The sequence below is a fragment of the Oryctolagus cuniculus genome, chromosome 1 (genome assembly GCF_964237555.1).
Source record: "Oryctolagus cuniculus chromosome 1, mOryCun1.1, whole genome shotgun sequence".
In the NCBI taxonomy this organism is placed as follows: Eukaryota; Metazoa; Chordata; class Mammalia; order Lagomorpha; family Leporidae; genus Oryctolagus; species Oryctolagus cuniculus.
The window spans coordinates 110,241,679-110,256,644 of NC_091432.1; the positions used below are offsets into that span (position 1 = coordinate 110,241,679).

At 44.1% G+C, this 14,966-nt stretch overlaps 1 protein-coding gene across 11 annotated transcripts in view; it reads left to right on the forward strand.

Annotated features, from left to right (window-relative positions):
• Window positions 1-14,966, forward strand: part of KMT2A (lysine methyltransferase 2A) — an 88,340-nt gene that overhangs the window by 11,189 nt on the left and 62,185 nt on the right. Inside the window, exon 1 of one of the 11 annotated variants that reach the window (XM_070078991.1) lies at window positions 10,505-10,764. The exons of the other annotated variants lie outside the window; for them this stretch is intronic. Within the exon in view, the coding sequence (XP_069935092.1) occupies window positions 10,573-10,764 (192 nt within the window). The 5' untranslated portion in view covers window positions 10,505-10,572. Of the gene's footprint in view, window positions 1-10,504; window positions 10,765-14,966 lie in introns of those variants that run through there. 11 annotated transcript variants of the gene reach the window in all.

A 14,966-nucleotide genomic window follows, 5' to 3' on the forward strand; every position in this document is an offset into this window, starting at 1 on the left:
AGCTTCTTCTGGGTCTTTTTAAAAACAAGGTTTGTTGCTGCCAGCATTGTGGCATAGCAGGTAAAGCTGCTGCCTTCAATGCCAGCGTACTACGTGGGTGCCAGTTTGAGTCCCGGCTGCTTCCTGCTAATGTACCTGGGAAAGCAGTGGAAGATGGCCTAAGTGATTGGGCCCCTGCACCCACGTAGGAGACCCGGATAAAGCTCCTGGCTCTTGGCTTCAGACTGGCCCAGCCCTGGCTGTTGTGCCCAACTAGGGAGTGAAACAGTGGATGGAGGATCTTTCTCTCTCCCTTCTCTCTCTAGCTCTGCCTTTCAAATAAATAAATAAATCTTTAAAAAATAAATTAAAAGCAAGGTTTGTTAAAATACTCAACACACCATGTTTTGCAGATGAAAAAACTGAGACATGGACAAGTTAGTTTTCCCTAAGCCATACGGCTATTGAGTGGTAGAGCTAGTATTCAAATCTGAACCTCCATCTGTTGGAAAATTCATTCTTACCCTCTGTATTGTGTTATCTTTTTTTTTTTGACAGGCAGGGTGGACAGTGAGAGAGAGAGAGAGAAAGGTCTTCCTTTTTTCCGTTGGTTCACCCTCCAATGGCTGCTGCGGCCATCGCGCTATGGCCGGCGCACCGCGCTGACCCAAAGCCAGGAGCCAGGTGTTTCTTCTGGTCTCCCATGCGGGTGCAAGGCCCAAGGACTTGGGCCATCCTCCACTGCACTCCCGGGCCACAGCAGAGAGCTGGCCTGGAAGAGGAGCAACCGGAACAGAATCCGGCGCCCTGACCGGGACTAGAACCCGGGGTGCCGGTGCCGCAGGCGGAGGATTAGCCTAGTGAGCCGCGGCCTGTGTTATCTTTCAATCCTTTCTCCTCCTACTCCAATCCAGTTGATTTCTGAGTCTCATCCACTATACTGTTGTAACGTGTCTTTAATCTTTCCCTGCTTTTCTGTTTCTACCATCCAAGTTTAAATGTTCATTGCCTTTGCATGTATTCTTACAGTAATCTGCTAATAGATCTCTTTACCTTCCTCTTCACCCTACAGTGTTGCCAATGGCTTTCTTACATGTAGATGTGATTCTGTGACTGTATATTCCTGAAACCCTTTGTTTTCTCACTGATATGAAGACATAAAATTCTCAGTTCTTCATAATCTAGCGGGCCTACATTTCTATGTTTTGAACCTTATCTCCTGAATGCATGGTCTAACTTACGTTATTTAGCCACATTGGACTATTGAACTGTTAGGTATTCTCCATAGTCTTTGTGGACCTGCCTTTTTTACCTTTGCTAGCACTTCCCCTTTGTCTTTAACATCTTCCCATCTTTACCTGGCTCAGGCTTTCTCATTTTTTATAGCTCATTTCAGATCCCCAGCTCTCAACTCTTCACGAATCTTTCACAGATAACTACTATTATTTGAAACTCAACTTCTCTCCTGTTTCTTACTGTACTTTATACTTTATCCTTAAAGAACTTACCCCAGGATACCTTTTGCTGTATTTTTAATATCTCTCCCTCATTTGGTTCTGTTTCCCTAAAGACATGGGCTGTTTCTAAGTCATCTCTCTTTTTTTTTTTTTTTAACAAAAAAGATTATTTATTTATTTGAAAGACAGATTTAGAGAGAGAAGAAAAGACAGAGAAATCTTCCATCTGCTGATTCACTCCACAAATGGCCAGGGGCCAGGAACCCCATCCGGGTTTCCCACGTGGATGGCAGGAGCCAAAGCACTTGTGCCATCTTCTGTTGCTTTTCCAGGCACGTTAGCAGGGAGCTGGGTTGAAAGTTGAGCAGTTGGGACCCTCAAATCTGTGCTCGTGAGATTTTGGCATGCAAGGCAGTGGCTTAACCCCCTGTGCCAAAACAGTGGTCCCCACCATTTATTTTTTGTTTTTAAGGATTTATTTGTTTGTTTGAAAGGCAGAGTTACTGAGAAACAGAGGCAGGGGATGGGGCATCTTCCATCCAGTGGCTGACTCCCCAGATGCCACAACAGCTGGAGCCGCACAATCTGGAGCCAGGAGCTTCTTCCAGGTCTCCCATGTGGGTGCAGGAGCCCAAGAACTTGGGCCATCCTCCACTGCTTTCCCAGGCCATAGCAGAGAGCTGGATCCAAAGTGGAACCACTGGGACCAGAATCGGCACCCACATGGGATGCTGGCACTTCAGGCAGTGGCTTTACCTGCTATGTCACAGCACCAGCTCCGTCACCATTTATTGTTACATGGACTTTTCTTATAGAAGGGGATTAGTGAATGGTGAATTGAAAATTTGATATATATATACCCCTTTTAGGAATAGTCTGCAAAAACATTGTGTAAGTTATGAGAACCTATACAATACTAATAGCAGGGTAATTTTAACAATTATTTTTCTTTTAATTTTGAGAGGCAAGGAGAGAGAACAAGAGTAAGAGAGAGAGAGCTCCCATCCACTGGTTCAATTTCAAAATACCTATAACAGCTAGGGCTGGGTCCAGCTAAAGCTGGGAGTCAAGAGCTCAATCTAGGTCTCTGCTGTGGTAGCAGGGGACCCAGCCACTTAAGCCTTTACCTGCTGTCCCCCAGAATGCACATTACCAGGACATTGGAATTGGAAGCAGAGCCAGGACTTGAATCCAACCACTATGATGTAATACACAGGCATTTTACTTATTTATTATTTAGTTTTATTTATTTATTTGAAAGGCAGAGTTACAGAGACAGAGAGATCTTCCATCTGCTGGTTCACTCCCCAGATGGCTACCATGGCCACTTCTGAGCCAATGCAAAACCAGGAGTCAGGAGCTTCTTTCAAGTCTCCACATGAGTGCAGGGGCCCAGATACTTGGGCCATCTTCTGCTGCTTTCCCAGGCGCGTTAGCAAGGAGCTGGATTGGAAGTAAAGCAGCTGGGACTTGAACCACTGCCCATATGGGCTGTGGCACTGGCTTTACTCTTCAAATGCCTGCAATAGCTAGGACTAGACCAGAATGAAACCAGGAGCCAGTGACTTCATCTGGATTTCCCACATAGATGGCAGGGGCCCAGTCCCTTGAGCTGCCTCCCACGATGCAGGTTAGCAGGAAGTTGGAATCAGGAGCAGAACTGGCGCTTGAACCAGGCACTCAGTTATGGAATATAGGCAGTATCTTCACTCGCCACCCTAATTCATTTTTTAAAAATACTAAGCTAAATTAAGTGTGGCAAAGGAGCCACACCAGGAGCTTAAGGGCCAGCACCAGGAGTTTTTGTAAAGGTACTGATTATGGTTGTGAAAGTGACATTAAGAGAGATCCTGATGGGATTATCTTTTGTGTGGGTAATGTTTAGCTCTGATCATCCCCTTCCTTGAGTGTTGTTTCCATTTCCAGGTTCCTCAGCTTAAAAGGGATGAGGAGGCCCTGGAGGCAGTTCTGAGGAGATTGAAAAGATGGTTGTATGACTGGAAGTCAGTCCCATGAGGAAAGGTTGGGAATGAAAGATTAAGAGACAACTTAGAACTCTTCAGAAACCGTGAATGGATCCATGATTAGGAATGGTGACGAGCTGTTCTCCAAAGCACCACTGATAACTGGAGTAAGAGCAGACAGGTTTAAACTGCAGTATGGGGTAGTTGTGTAAGGAACTTGTTGCTACTGATGGTTGTCATTATAGTAATGGTATAGTTACCAAAGTAATTTTATCATCTTCTGTGGATGTGAATTTTTGAAGTCCAGTCCTGCCTGTGTATGTATAAAGTTACCTCTCAAGCTGCCCTCCCCTTCCTAATCAATAAACACAGTCTTACCCAGTTCCTTCAGGGTGTAGATCATCTCTTGTACTTTTTACTATTTCCCAAGGGATCCTAGGGCCACACTGGCTCCTTAAGAAGTATGTGGTTTTAATTTTCAATTTATGGCAATCATTAATTTTTAGTAGTAAGCTTCCAGAGAAGTGTCTATGAAATCATCATTTTTGTAGTGGTTTTATAGGAGAATAAAAATGTAAGTGGAGCTAAGAGAGAAATCTTAAATAGCAAAACAAGGGAAAACAGTAGATGTGGTTTCAATATAGGAAGCAAATCAATATAGATAGCTTTTATGCTCATTTCCAGTTGTAAAGATGTACACTTCAGAATGTCCCTTACATGTGCATGCGCTATAATAAATGCTTATAATTTCACAATCTAAGTTTGCTTCATGTGAATTAGTATTAGGAAGGCTCTGACCCTTGGCTTTTGAGGCTGTGTGGAGGGCTTGCATCACTCAGAATGAAACTTTTTTAGATATGTTGGGTTGCAGAAAGCATTTCCTGTACAGTCATAATGAAAACTGTGAATTGGGATTATTCATATAGATTACCAAAAGTCTGGGCAGAGTTGATACTAACATCAGCCAGTTTTCCTACCAGCTCTTAGCTCCAAAACCTTGATTGGGTTATTCTGTTCAAGTTAGGACTTGAATTCAGTACTAGAATTTTGAATTCACTCTTTTGAATCAGTAAGTATGTTTATTTAAGGTTGGTTACATATATTGAATACTTTCTGAGTTTCATATAGTAAGTGGTGTCCACTTTTAACCAAACAGTCTCAGAAAATGACTGGAGTTCTTCAGTGGAGCTGGATGGCTGATGAATTCTGCTGGTGGTGGCAAAGTGAAGGGCAGTTTGACTCCCCGATTGTAAAATTGGTGTCATTTGAGAAACTGAGAATTGGACATAGAACAGACTCATACTTTTCCTGTAACTTTTAATTGCTAGTAATTGAGGTATAAATTCATAAAGCAGGAGATTATAAAAGTAAAGAATAATTATCTTATGATTCTTTATTCTACTTGAGAGACTCTAATGATAGAGTAATAAAAAAATACCAGGGACTTTTTTAAAAAACAAAATAGGTTAATGCCACCTAATGTGGGCTTCTCAGAATGTGATGGCAAACTTCCAGATATGATGTGATAGTCAGAAGAGACCAATTAGTTTTTCAGAACATTAGCATAAAATTTCCCAACTCATGTGTCTGGAAATTAATCCCTAAAAAATAATAGGTGAGAATTGTGTAGGTTGAGTTGGTAACTGTTGTTTTTGTCAAGGAGAATGTTTGCTTTTGTCACCTAACTTTATGTTGCTCCTTCAGAAAACTTACAATATGGAGAGGTAACCCTGGTTACTTTTTGAGGGCAGAAGCTGGATTCCTCAGTGTTGCTGCAGTTGCTGTTGGTCATTCAGCAGCCCAGCTCCCCAGAAGGAAGGACACGGACTGACTTTTGCACCAGGATGAGAACAAGCTGGAAGAGAAAAATCAAAGTTTCCTGTAGAAATTTGTAGTTGAAAGAGTACATAGCTCAGAATTAAGTTGTCTGCTTAAAGTTGGCATCCAGGGGGCCAAAACCTCTTGTAATAAAAAGAATCATCTCTGAAAACAAAGTGAACGTTTCATTTTTCTAGCCTAGTCAAATAGACCTGGTCATCTTGTGATCCTTCCTTGTTAGGCAAAGAATAAACCCTGTGATTGCTGTGATTAACTTAGTTTTCTACACTTGTATCAGTTAAATGGGCTTATTTCTCCTGCGTCAGCAAGTAGATAATCCAGGCCACACTTGGAATCTGAGCAGTCTGGAAATACACCTTTCCTGATTTTTTTTTTTTTAAGATTTTCTTTTATTTGGGGAACTGCCAAGAATCTGAGCGGCTTGCTATCAGATGTAGTACACTTGGTTTGGCTGTTTTGTTTTCTTTTAAAGACACATGAGCTGCCTCATGTTTTGACCTCTTTTTCTGAAGCAGGATGGGTGGAGCTCACCTGTCTCACTTGTTTAATTGTTTTGCGAATCTTTAGCTTCTTGCTCTTTTGACGCAGAGTGGGGATGAGGGACACTACATGTAATTACAGAGTGGGTAGCATTTGTGTTTCTTAGGTGACAGTTGCTAGGGAGAATTGACTTAAATATTTGAAAACTGTACTTCATTCTTTGAGTGAAAACTTTCTGTTGGTATTCGGGAACATTGTGTTATTTATTGTCTTTGCACACTTTAATCCTAGGTGACCTTTTTCTGTTAACATTTCTCAATATCACACAGGGCTCATATTTTTTTTTTAAGATTTTTATTTTTTATTTATTTGAAAGGCAGAGTGAGAGAGAGAGAGAGAGAGAGAGAGAGGTCTTTCATCTACTGATTCACTCCCCAGATGGCCACAATGGCTGGAACTGCACTGATCCAAAGCCAGGAGCCAGGAGCTTCCTCTGGGTCTCCCATGAGGGTGGGACTTGGGCCATCTTCCACTGCTTTCCCAGGTCACAGCAGAGAGCTGGATCAGAAGTGGAGCAGCCAGGACTCAAACCGGCACCCATATAGGATGCTGGCACTGCAGACAGTGGCCTTACCCACTATGCCACAGCACCAGCCCTAGAGGGCTTAAATCTCTTCCTATCTGTTATACACTCAAACAACCATTGTTCTCGTCAATGCACCAGTAACCAAAGAGAATCTGCCCTTGCCCTTGTCCTGACAAACAGTTCACAAGAGAATATGATATCAGTTCAATAACTGAATACATCTCTTTTATTTTTTTTAAAAGATTTATTTGAAAGTCAGAGTTATACAGAGAGTGAAGGAGAGGCAGAGAGAGAGAAAGAGAGAGAGACAGAGAAGTCTTCCATCTGCTGGTTCACTCCCCCAATTGGCCGCAACAACTTGAGTTGTGCCCATCCAGGGCCAGGAGCTTCATCTGTGTCTCCCACATGGGTTGTCTTTCCCAGACCATAGGAGAGAGCCGGATCTGAAGTGGAGAGGTTGGGACTTGAACTGGCACTAGAGGTGGCGGCTTTACCTGCTGCTCCACTGCGTCGGCCCCGATATATCTCCTTTTTTAAAAAGGATTTTATTGTTACTATATTCTCCATATTGAACTCTTTTTTATATGTTTACTTTAATTTTCACCTACTTTAAAGGCAGAGTAATAGAGAGGAGAAAAGAGAAAGATCTTAAACATCCACAGTGGTCAGGGCTGGGCCGAGCTAAAGCCAGGAGCCAGGAACTCCATCCATGTTTCCTGTGTGGGTGGCAGGGGTCCAAACACTTGAGTCATCAACTGCTGCCTCCCAGAATGCATTAGCGGGAAGCTGGATCAGATGCAGAGTAGCCAGGACTCAATCCCAGGCACTCCAGCATGCAGGTGTCCCAAATGCTGGCTTAGCCCACTGTGCCACAATGTCCAGCCCTTAATACTTTTCTGGACTGACTGACTGGATTTCAGTAGTCCTCTTGGCTTAAGTTTGCCTGTTGGTGTCTTTTATTTGGCTATGCTTGAATATGTTTTTTTTCTTATTGATACTACAACATCATGTGTTTTTAAAGATTTATTTATTTATTTGAAAGGCTTAGAGAAATCTTTCATCTGCTGGTTCACTTCCCCAAATGACCATAACAGCCAGATCTGGGCTAGGCGGAGACCTAGAGCCTGGAACTCCATCCTGGTTTCCAACATGGGTGGCAGAGGCACAAGCACTTGGACCATCTTCCACTCATTCCCAGGCTCATTAGGACTCCAGCTGGCACTCTGAGATGGGAACCTGCTGAGCCACAATACCGGCCCCCAACAGCATTATTTTCATATTCCACTTTTAGAAACGATTTACAGATATTGCTATGCTCTCTTTTATTACAAATGATGAAAAAGTGCCTGCGAAGAGGCTCATCTTCCTAAATGGTAATGATAAATATAGCACTCTATAAAGTAAGAGATCAACAGAGATTATGAAATCTTAATTCATTTCTCAAAGAATATCTTTTATGTTCCAGGCTGATGTCCAAGTGCTGGAGCTTTAGCATTGGACACATACCTTCCCTCTTGGTACTTACTATCTAATTTCTTTTTAATGAGCTTAGCTTAAATTGTAACGTGAGTAAAAGAACTACAATTATAGTACTTTGCAAGACACTTTGGAAATTGATAATTTGAAGTTTGAAACTATCAAAACTAATATTAACAGAATCATCCTTGGGAATAATTCAGCTACTATTCTTCATTTACTGATACACAAATTCTTGAGAGTCAATTGTATTATACCAAGTATAATAAATGATTCAGGAGGATTTAAATATGCTCCAAGTACTTAATAGCTTTTCCCTTCCTGTTAAAAGGGAATTTGGGTACTATTACATCCTGTGCCATATTCTACAGTCAAGGAAGTGCCCCTCTCCTGTTTAAGGCTGGCCTCTATCTGAGCTCTGGTACTCATCCCTCTTCTACTCAAGACTGTACCTGCGGTTATCCGCTCTCTCATACCTGCTGGGTCAGCAGATTCCCACACTGGATTGGCCTTTCATATAAAACTGTCTATCTTCATATGACCTTTTTTTTTTAAATAAAGATGTTTTGTGTTTTTTAAAGATTTATTTATTTGAAAGGCAGAGTTATAGAGAAAGTGAGAAAAGGAGAAACACGTCTTCTATCTACTGATTCATTCCCCAAATGGCCACAACAGCCAGGAGGTGGGCCAAGCCAACGCCAGGAGCCAGGAACTTCGTCTGGGTCTCCCGCATGGGTGGCATGCACTTGGGTCATCTTCCACTGCTTTCCTAGGCACACCAGAAGGGAGCTGGATTGGAAGTGGAGTAGCCAGAACTTGAACTGCTGCCCATATGGGATGCTGAAATTGAAGGTGGCAGTTTTACCCAGTATGCCACAATGCTGGCTTCATAAAGTTTTTTTTTTTTAATATTTTTTTCAAGATTACTTTTTTATTTATTTGAAAGGCAGAGTTACGGAGAAAGAGGGATCTTCAATCCAGTGGTTCACTCCTCAAATGTCCGCAAACAGCCAGGGCTGTGCCAGGCCAAAGCCAGGAGACTAGAGCTTCTTCCAAGTCTCCGACATGGGTGGCAGGGACCTGAGCACTTGGACCATCCTCCACTGCTTTCCCAGGTGCATTAGTAGGGACCTGGATCTGAAGTGGAGCAGCTGGGTCTCGAACTGGTACCCATGTGGGATACCAGCATTACAGCCGGCAGTGTAACCTGCTTTGCCACCAGTACTAGCCCCATGAACTTCCTTTTATAAAACCCTTGACCCCATGTCCTCCTCCAGCTAACTGATATGTTGCTCTCTTTCACAACAAAACCCCTTGAAGGTGCTGTATGTAATTGCTGCCTCTACTTTCTAACTTCTCCTCTCCTCAACCACTCCAATTGGGCTTTTATCCTGAGAACCCCACTGAAATAGCTCTCATCAAGGTCTTCAAGGAGCTCTGTCTTGCCAGGGTGAATACATAATTCTCAATCTTCATCCTCTTAAACTGTTTGACAGCATTTCAACTAGATGACCACTCCCTTCCTAGGCACTCTTTCCTTGGATTCTCTAACACTGCTCACCTGTTTTTCTTAAATCATTGGTTATTAATTTTCAGTATTCCATATGACCTCCCTCTGCATAACTCCCCTAAATGTAGGGGCCACTCAGGATGGCTGCCTTCTCTGTCCATGTACTACTCTTCCGAGGTGATCTCATCTAGGTCACGTCTGTATGCTGGGGACTACATTTTTGACTGTTACAAAACCCTTCTTGGGGTTCTAGATTTCTGTAACTAACTGCCTACCTGACGTTTCCATTTGGATAGTCCTGAAAGTGGCTAACATTTGTTGGATGTTATTGAGGGCCAGGCTGTTTTGAGCACTTCATATATATATTTTCTCACCTAATCTTCATGACCACCTTTTGAGGTATCACTACGATTCCTATTCTATAGGCAAGGAAATAGATATGCATTGAAGCAGTTGGCTAACCAATAAATACCCCACATTTAACCATGTCCAAAAAGTCTAGATTTTCCCCCTCAATCCTTTTCTATTCCTGGCTTATTTCAGAATGATTCTACTATGTTTCCAGTTGTTCAGGGATACAATTTAAGAGTTACCCTTCATTTTTTTTTCCCCACATCCCAAATCATATCCATCAGCAAATTATGTCTGTGTCTGATCCAAAATATGCCCTAAATCCAACTTCCTCTCAATAACTGCTCCATCAAAACCCCTCAGTAATCCATTATAATCTCGTGGCTGGACTACTCTCATCCCTTTCGCTGTGCTCTTACCTCACTAAAGTTTCTTCTTCACACGGCAACTCTGAATTCTTCACTTTATGCCATCAGTGTCTGCCCCTCCTGCTGGAGCACGTCCAGACCCCTTATTGTGGCCCACAAAGCCAGCGTGGCCCCTGGTCATACCTGCTTTTTTAGCATCACCTCTTCCCATTTTCGTTCATTCTGCTGCAGAGCTAAGCTGGCCTTGTTCTGTCGCACACACTGTGCTTGTGGTATCTCTAGGCCTGTGCACTCATTGTCAGGCTAGGACACTAGTCCACCATGGTCTTTATATATATATGGCTTTTTCTCAGTTAAGTCTAGCCATGTTTATCAAGTTTTTTTCTACAAGGGGCCAGATGGTCTCTGTTGCAGCTGCTTGACTCTGGAGTGCAAAGCAAGCAGGGATAATAGGCAAACTAATGAGTGCGGCTGTGTTCCAATAAAACTTTATTCTGGATGCTGAGTTTTGAATTCCATATACTTTTAAAAATATTATTTATTTATTTGAAAGTGAAATAGAATGCTCCCATCCTCTGGCCCACTCCCCAAGTACATACAGTACTCCACAGCTGGATCCAAAGCCAGAGTTGTGAAGTCAATCCAGGTCTCCCTGTGTGGCAGAAACCCAGTTACTCAAGGCATCACTGCTGCCTCGCAGTGTCTACGTCAGCAGGAAGCTGGAGTCGGGAAGGGAGCCAAGCATCAAATCCAGGTACTCTAGAGTGGGACATAGGCATCTAAACTGCTAACCAATTTTTCAATCATTTAAAAATGGCAAGAACTATTTTTATCTTAATTCATGAACCAAACAAAACAGGTGATGGACCAGATTTGTCCTGTGGCCCTAAGTTTGCCAATACTTGGTAAACTGTCTCCTCAGAGAAGCCTTTCCTGACCCTAATGAATGCACCCCCACAGCTAACCCCCAGGGGCCCTTACTGGCCGTGTGACTTTTTATCATGTGTTCATTTTCTAGTCTCTTTTCACTAGATTCCTCATGGGTCAGAAATTTTGTCAGTTCTTTTTTTTTTTTTAAAGATTTATTTTATTTTTTTGGAAGTCAAGAGTTAAAGAGAGAGAGAGAGAGAGAGAGAGAGGTCTTCTATTTGCTGGTTCACTCTCCAATTGGCCGCAATGGCCAAAGCTGCGCTGATCTGAAGCCAGGACTCAGGAGCTTCTTCCAGGTCTCCCACACGGGTGTAAGGGTCCAAGGACCTGGGCCATCTTCTGCTGTTTTCCCAGGCCCTAGCAGAGAGCTGGTTTGGAAGTAGAGCAGCCCGGTCTCAAACCAGCATCCATATGGATGTCGGCATTGCAAGCGGCAGCTTTACCTGTTATGCCACAACACCAGCCCCTCTGCTGTCCACTTTTTCAGTCTCTTTCCTATATGCTATTTCCAGGATAAACTTCAAACATAATTATGCCTTATCCACATTTGAGAATCAATGGTAGCTACCTGTTGTTGATTAAATCAGCTTTGGGGTAGATGTTGGCTTCACCTGGGAACACCCACATCCCATATCAGAGTGCCTGGTTTGAGTCCTGGCTACTCCACTTTCCATCCAGCTTCCTGCTAATGCATCCTGAGAGGCAGCAGGTGATTGTTCGAGTGTTTGAGTCCCTGCCGCCCAAGTGGGAGACCTGGACTGACTTCTAGACTTCTGGCCCAGCCCCAGCTGTTGTGGGCGTTTGGGGTTTGAGCCAGTAGAAGGATGATATCTTTCCATCTTTCAGATAAAGTGAAAATAAATAAATAAATACTTGTGAAATATTAACAAGGTTCTGATATTGCATCTGTCTTTTGTTTTTGTCCTGCTGTGGTTACCCCTTTTCTATTAAATCAGTTCTTACTAAACCTAGCGGCTGATTTTGAGAGGCAGAAAGAACTGTCTTCCTGTGGCTCACTCCTCAAATGCCTGTGACAGCTGGTACTATGCCAAACTGAAGCCAGGATCTAGAACCCAGTCTAGATCTCTTACCCAACCACTTGAGCCATCATCTGTTGCCTCCCAAGGTTCGCATTAGCAAGAAGATAGAAACAGCAGTGGAGCCAGGACTCAAATCCAGGCACTCCTCTATGTGATGCTGGCATCCCAAGTGATGTCTTAACATGTGTGCCAAATGCCTTCCCAGGGAGCCAGTGTTGTGGCATACTGGGTAAAGCTGCTGCCTGTGATGCTGGCATGCCATATGGGCACTGGTGCAAGTCCCGGCTGCTCCACTTCTGATCCAGCTCCTTGCTAATGGCCTGGGAAAAGCAGCAGAAGATGGCCCAAGTACTTGGGCCCCTGCCACCATGTGGGAAATCCAGAAGAAGCTCCTGGCTCCTGGATATAGCCTGGCCCAGCCCTGGCCATTATGACCATCTGGGAAATGAACCAGCAGTTGGAAGATATCTTTCTCTGTATCTCCCTCTCTGTGTAATTCTGACTTGAAAAATAAACAAACGAATCTTTAAAAAATGCATTCCCTGTGTTTCTCCTCATTCTTAATGAGCCACTGTTCATCGCCTTCTTCATTATTATTTCCTTCAGAGCTCTGTTCTTTTATTTAAAAAATGTTTTAAGCTTTATTTATTGGAAAGAAGAGAGAAAGAGAGAATTCCTCCATTCACTAGTTCACTCCCAAAATGCCTGTAAGCTGGGGCTGGGCATGGCCAATGCCAGGATCCAAGAACTCTGTGGGTGACAAGAGGCCCAGCACCCATGAGCCATCCCCTGCTGCCTCCCAGGGTGTGCACAGCAGGAAGCTGGAATTGGGAGCAGAGCTGGTACTTGAAGCCAGGCCCTCCAATACGGAATGCGGGTGTTTCAAGTTTCATCTTAACTGCTGCATCAATTGCCCATTCCCAGAGAAATTTCTGAGCCTACTCTGCCTGTAAGCTTTTCTACAGCTAAATCTGTGCTTAGCCCCTTTTGCCCAGAGAATTCCTTTCCATTGTGCTTTGTTTCATTTCCTCCCAATGCAGTCCTCACCACCACCACCACCCCATCCCTTTTCCATTTATTTTTTTTTTATTTTTATTTTATTTTTTTGACAGGCAGAGTGGACAGTGAGAAAGAGAGAGACAGAGAGAAAGGTCTTCCTTTGCCATTGGTTCACCCTCCAATGGCCACCGTGGCCGGCGCACCGTGCTGATCCGAAGGCAGGAGCCAGGTGCTTCTCCAGGTCTCCCGTGGGGTGCAGGGCCCAAGCACTTGGGCCATCCTCCACTGTACTCCCTGGCCACAGCAGAGAGCTGGCCTGGAAGAGGGGCAACCGGGACAGAATCCGGTGCCCTGACCGGGACTAGAACCCGGTGTGCCGGCGCCGCAAGGCAGAGGATTAGCCTAGTGAGCTGCAGCGCCGGCTTTTTTTTTTTTTTTTTTTTCCCTTTTCCATTTATTACCCCTTTGATTTTTAGGAGTTTTAGTTTCTTCTACTCTGCTGTTATATTCCCCTTCAGCATAAAAAAAGTCAACTCCAAAAATAATCCTTCCAAACTGGTATTTTCCTGCCTTGTGCCCTATATCTCCTTCCTCGTATAACTTTTTCTGAAGAGTACTCTAAACATATATTTTCATTTTCCCACTTTTTAAAAAAGATGTATTTATTTATTTGAAAGTCAGAGATACACAGAGAAGGAGAGGTAGAGAGAGGAGGTCTTCCATCCACTGGTTCACTACCCAATTGGCCACAACTGCCAGAGCTGCTCCGATCCAAAGCCAAGAGCCAGGAACTTCTTCTGGGTCTCCCACATGGGTGCAGGGGTCCAAGGACTCGGGCCATTTTCTACTGCTTTCCCAGGCCATAGCAGAGAGCTGGATTGGAAGTAGAACAGCCAGGACTTCAACCTGCGGCCATATGGGATGCCGGTACTGCAGGCGACGGCTTCACCCTCTACCCCACAGTGCCAGCCCCCCTTTTCCCACTTTCTAATCACACCTCAGTTTGGCTCCTCCTGCGTCTAACACTGGATTGAAATTAGCCTTGGTAATGGCATAGGTGGCTAAGTTAGAGGCCACTCTTGGATGTTTCGTCTTCCCTTGACTGTTTTGTGCTGTCCATGCGTGATCTTGCTCTGGCCGCTCCACCGCCAGCTCCTCCTTGGCTTCTCTTCCCCTGTACTTTGCTAAGTGTAGGTATTCCTCAGCGCAGTGCCATTAGCCTTCCTGTTTTATTTGTATTCTCTCCCAGGGTGATTGCGTTCATATATTCACAGAATCAGATGTGTTTTCTCCAGATCATTCTATGGACAACTTGGATAGACATTTTCAATTGAAATGTCTAAAGTGATTTCCCTTCCTATTCCTACAAACCTGTGTGTTTTCTGTATCCCCAGTCTTGGTAAATACCATCATGAACGAAATCAGCCCAAGCTGGATACCTGCAAGTATTTGATTGGATCCACTCACTTAACCCTCAATATCCAAACCTTGTCTGTGTTGTTCCCTAAGTATCTGTGGAATCTACCCCTTTCCCTCATTCCCTACAGCCACTGGAGTCATTTTACGATGTTCTAATTTTAAAGGCAGTCTCTGCTTCACTGCTGTCACAGGGATCTTTAGAAAAGCCCAATCTAGTCATGCCTGTCTCCCACCCTCCAAGGGTCGTCATTGTGCGGTAGCCTTCGGGATCAGGTCTGCACTTCCCTAGGGATGAACTTCCAACCTAGGAAGGCATGGTGGTCTTTTGTGATTACCGCCTGCCTCCTTTCCCAAGCAGCCGGGGCCTCGGCCCTTCAGAACTGTGTGTAGTCTCCCTCCGTGCCGTGTCCTGTGCCTGTGTTCTCTCTGCTTGCACCCTGACACCCAGCTTTACCATCCTTCAAAAGCCAGGTCCAGTTTTCAGGCCGTCTGCAGTGGCTCTCCTGGCTATCTCTTTGACTGTGATAGTTGCCTTTCCACATTCCTCACGTGTGTTCCCCCGGGTACT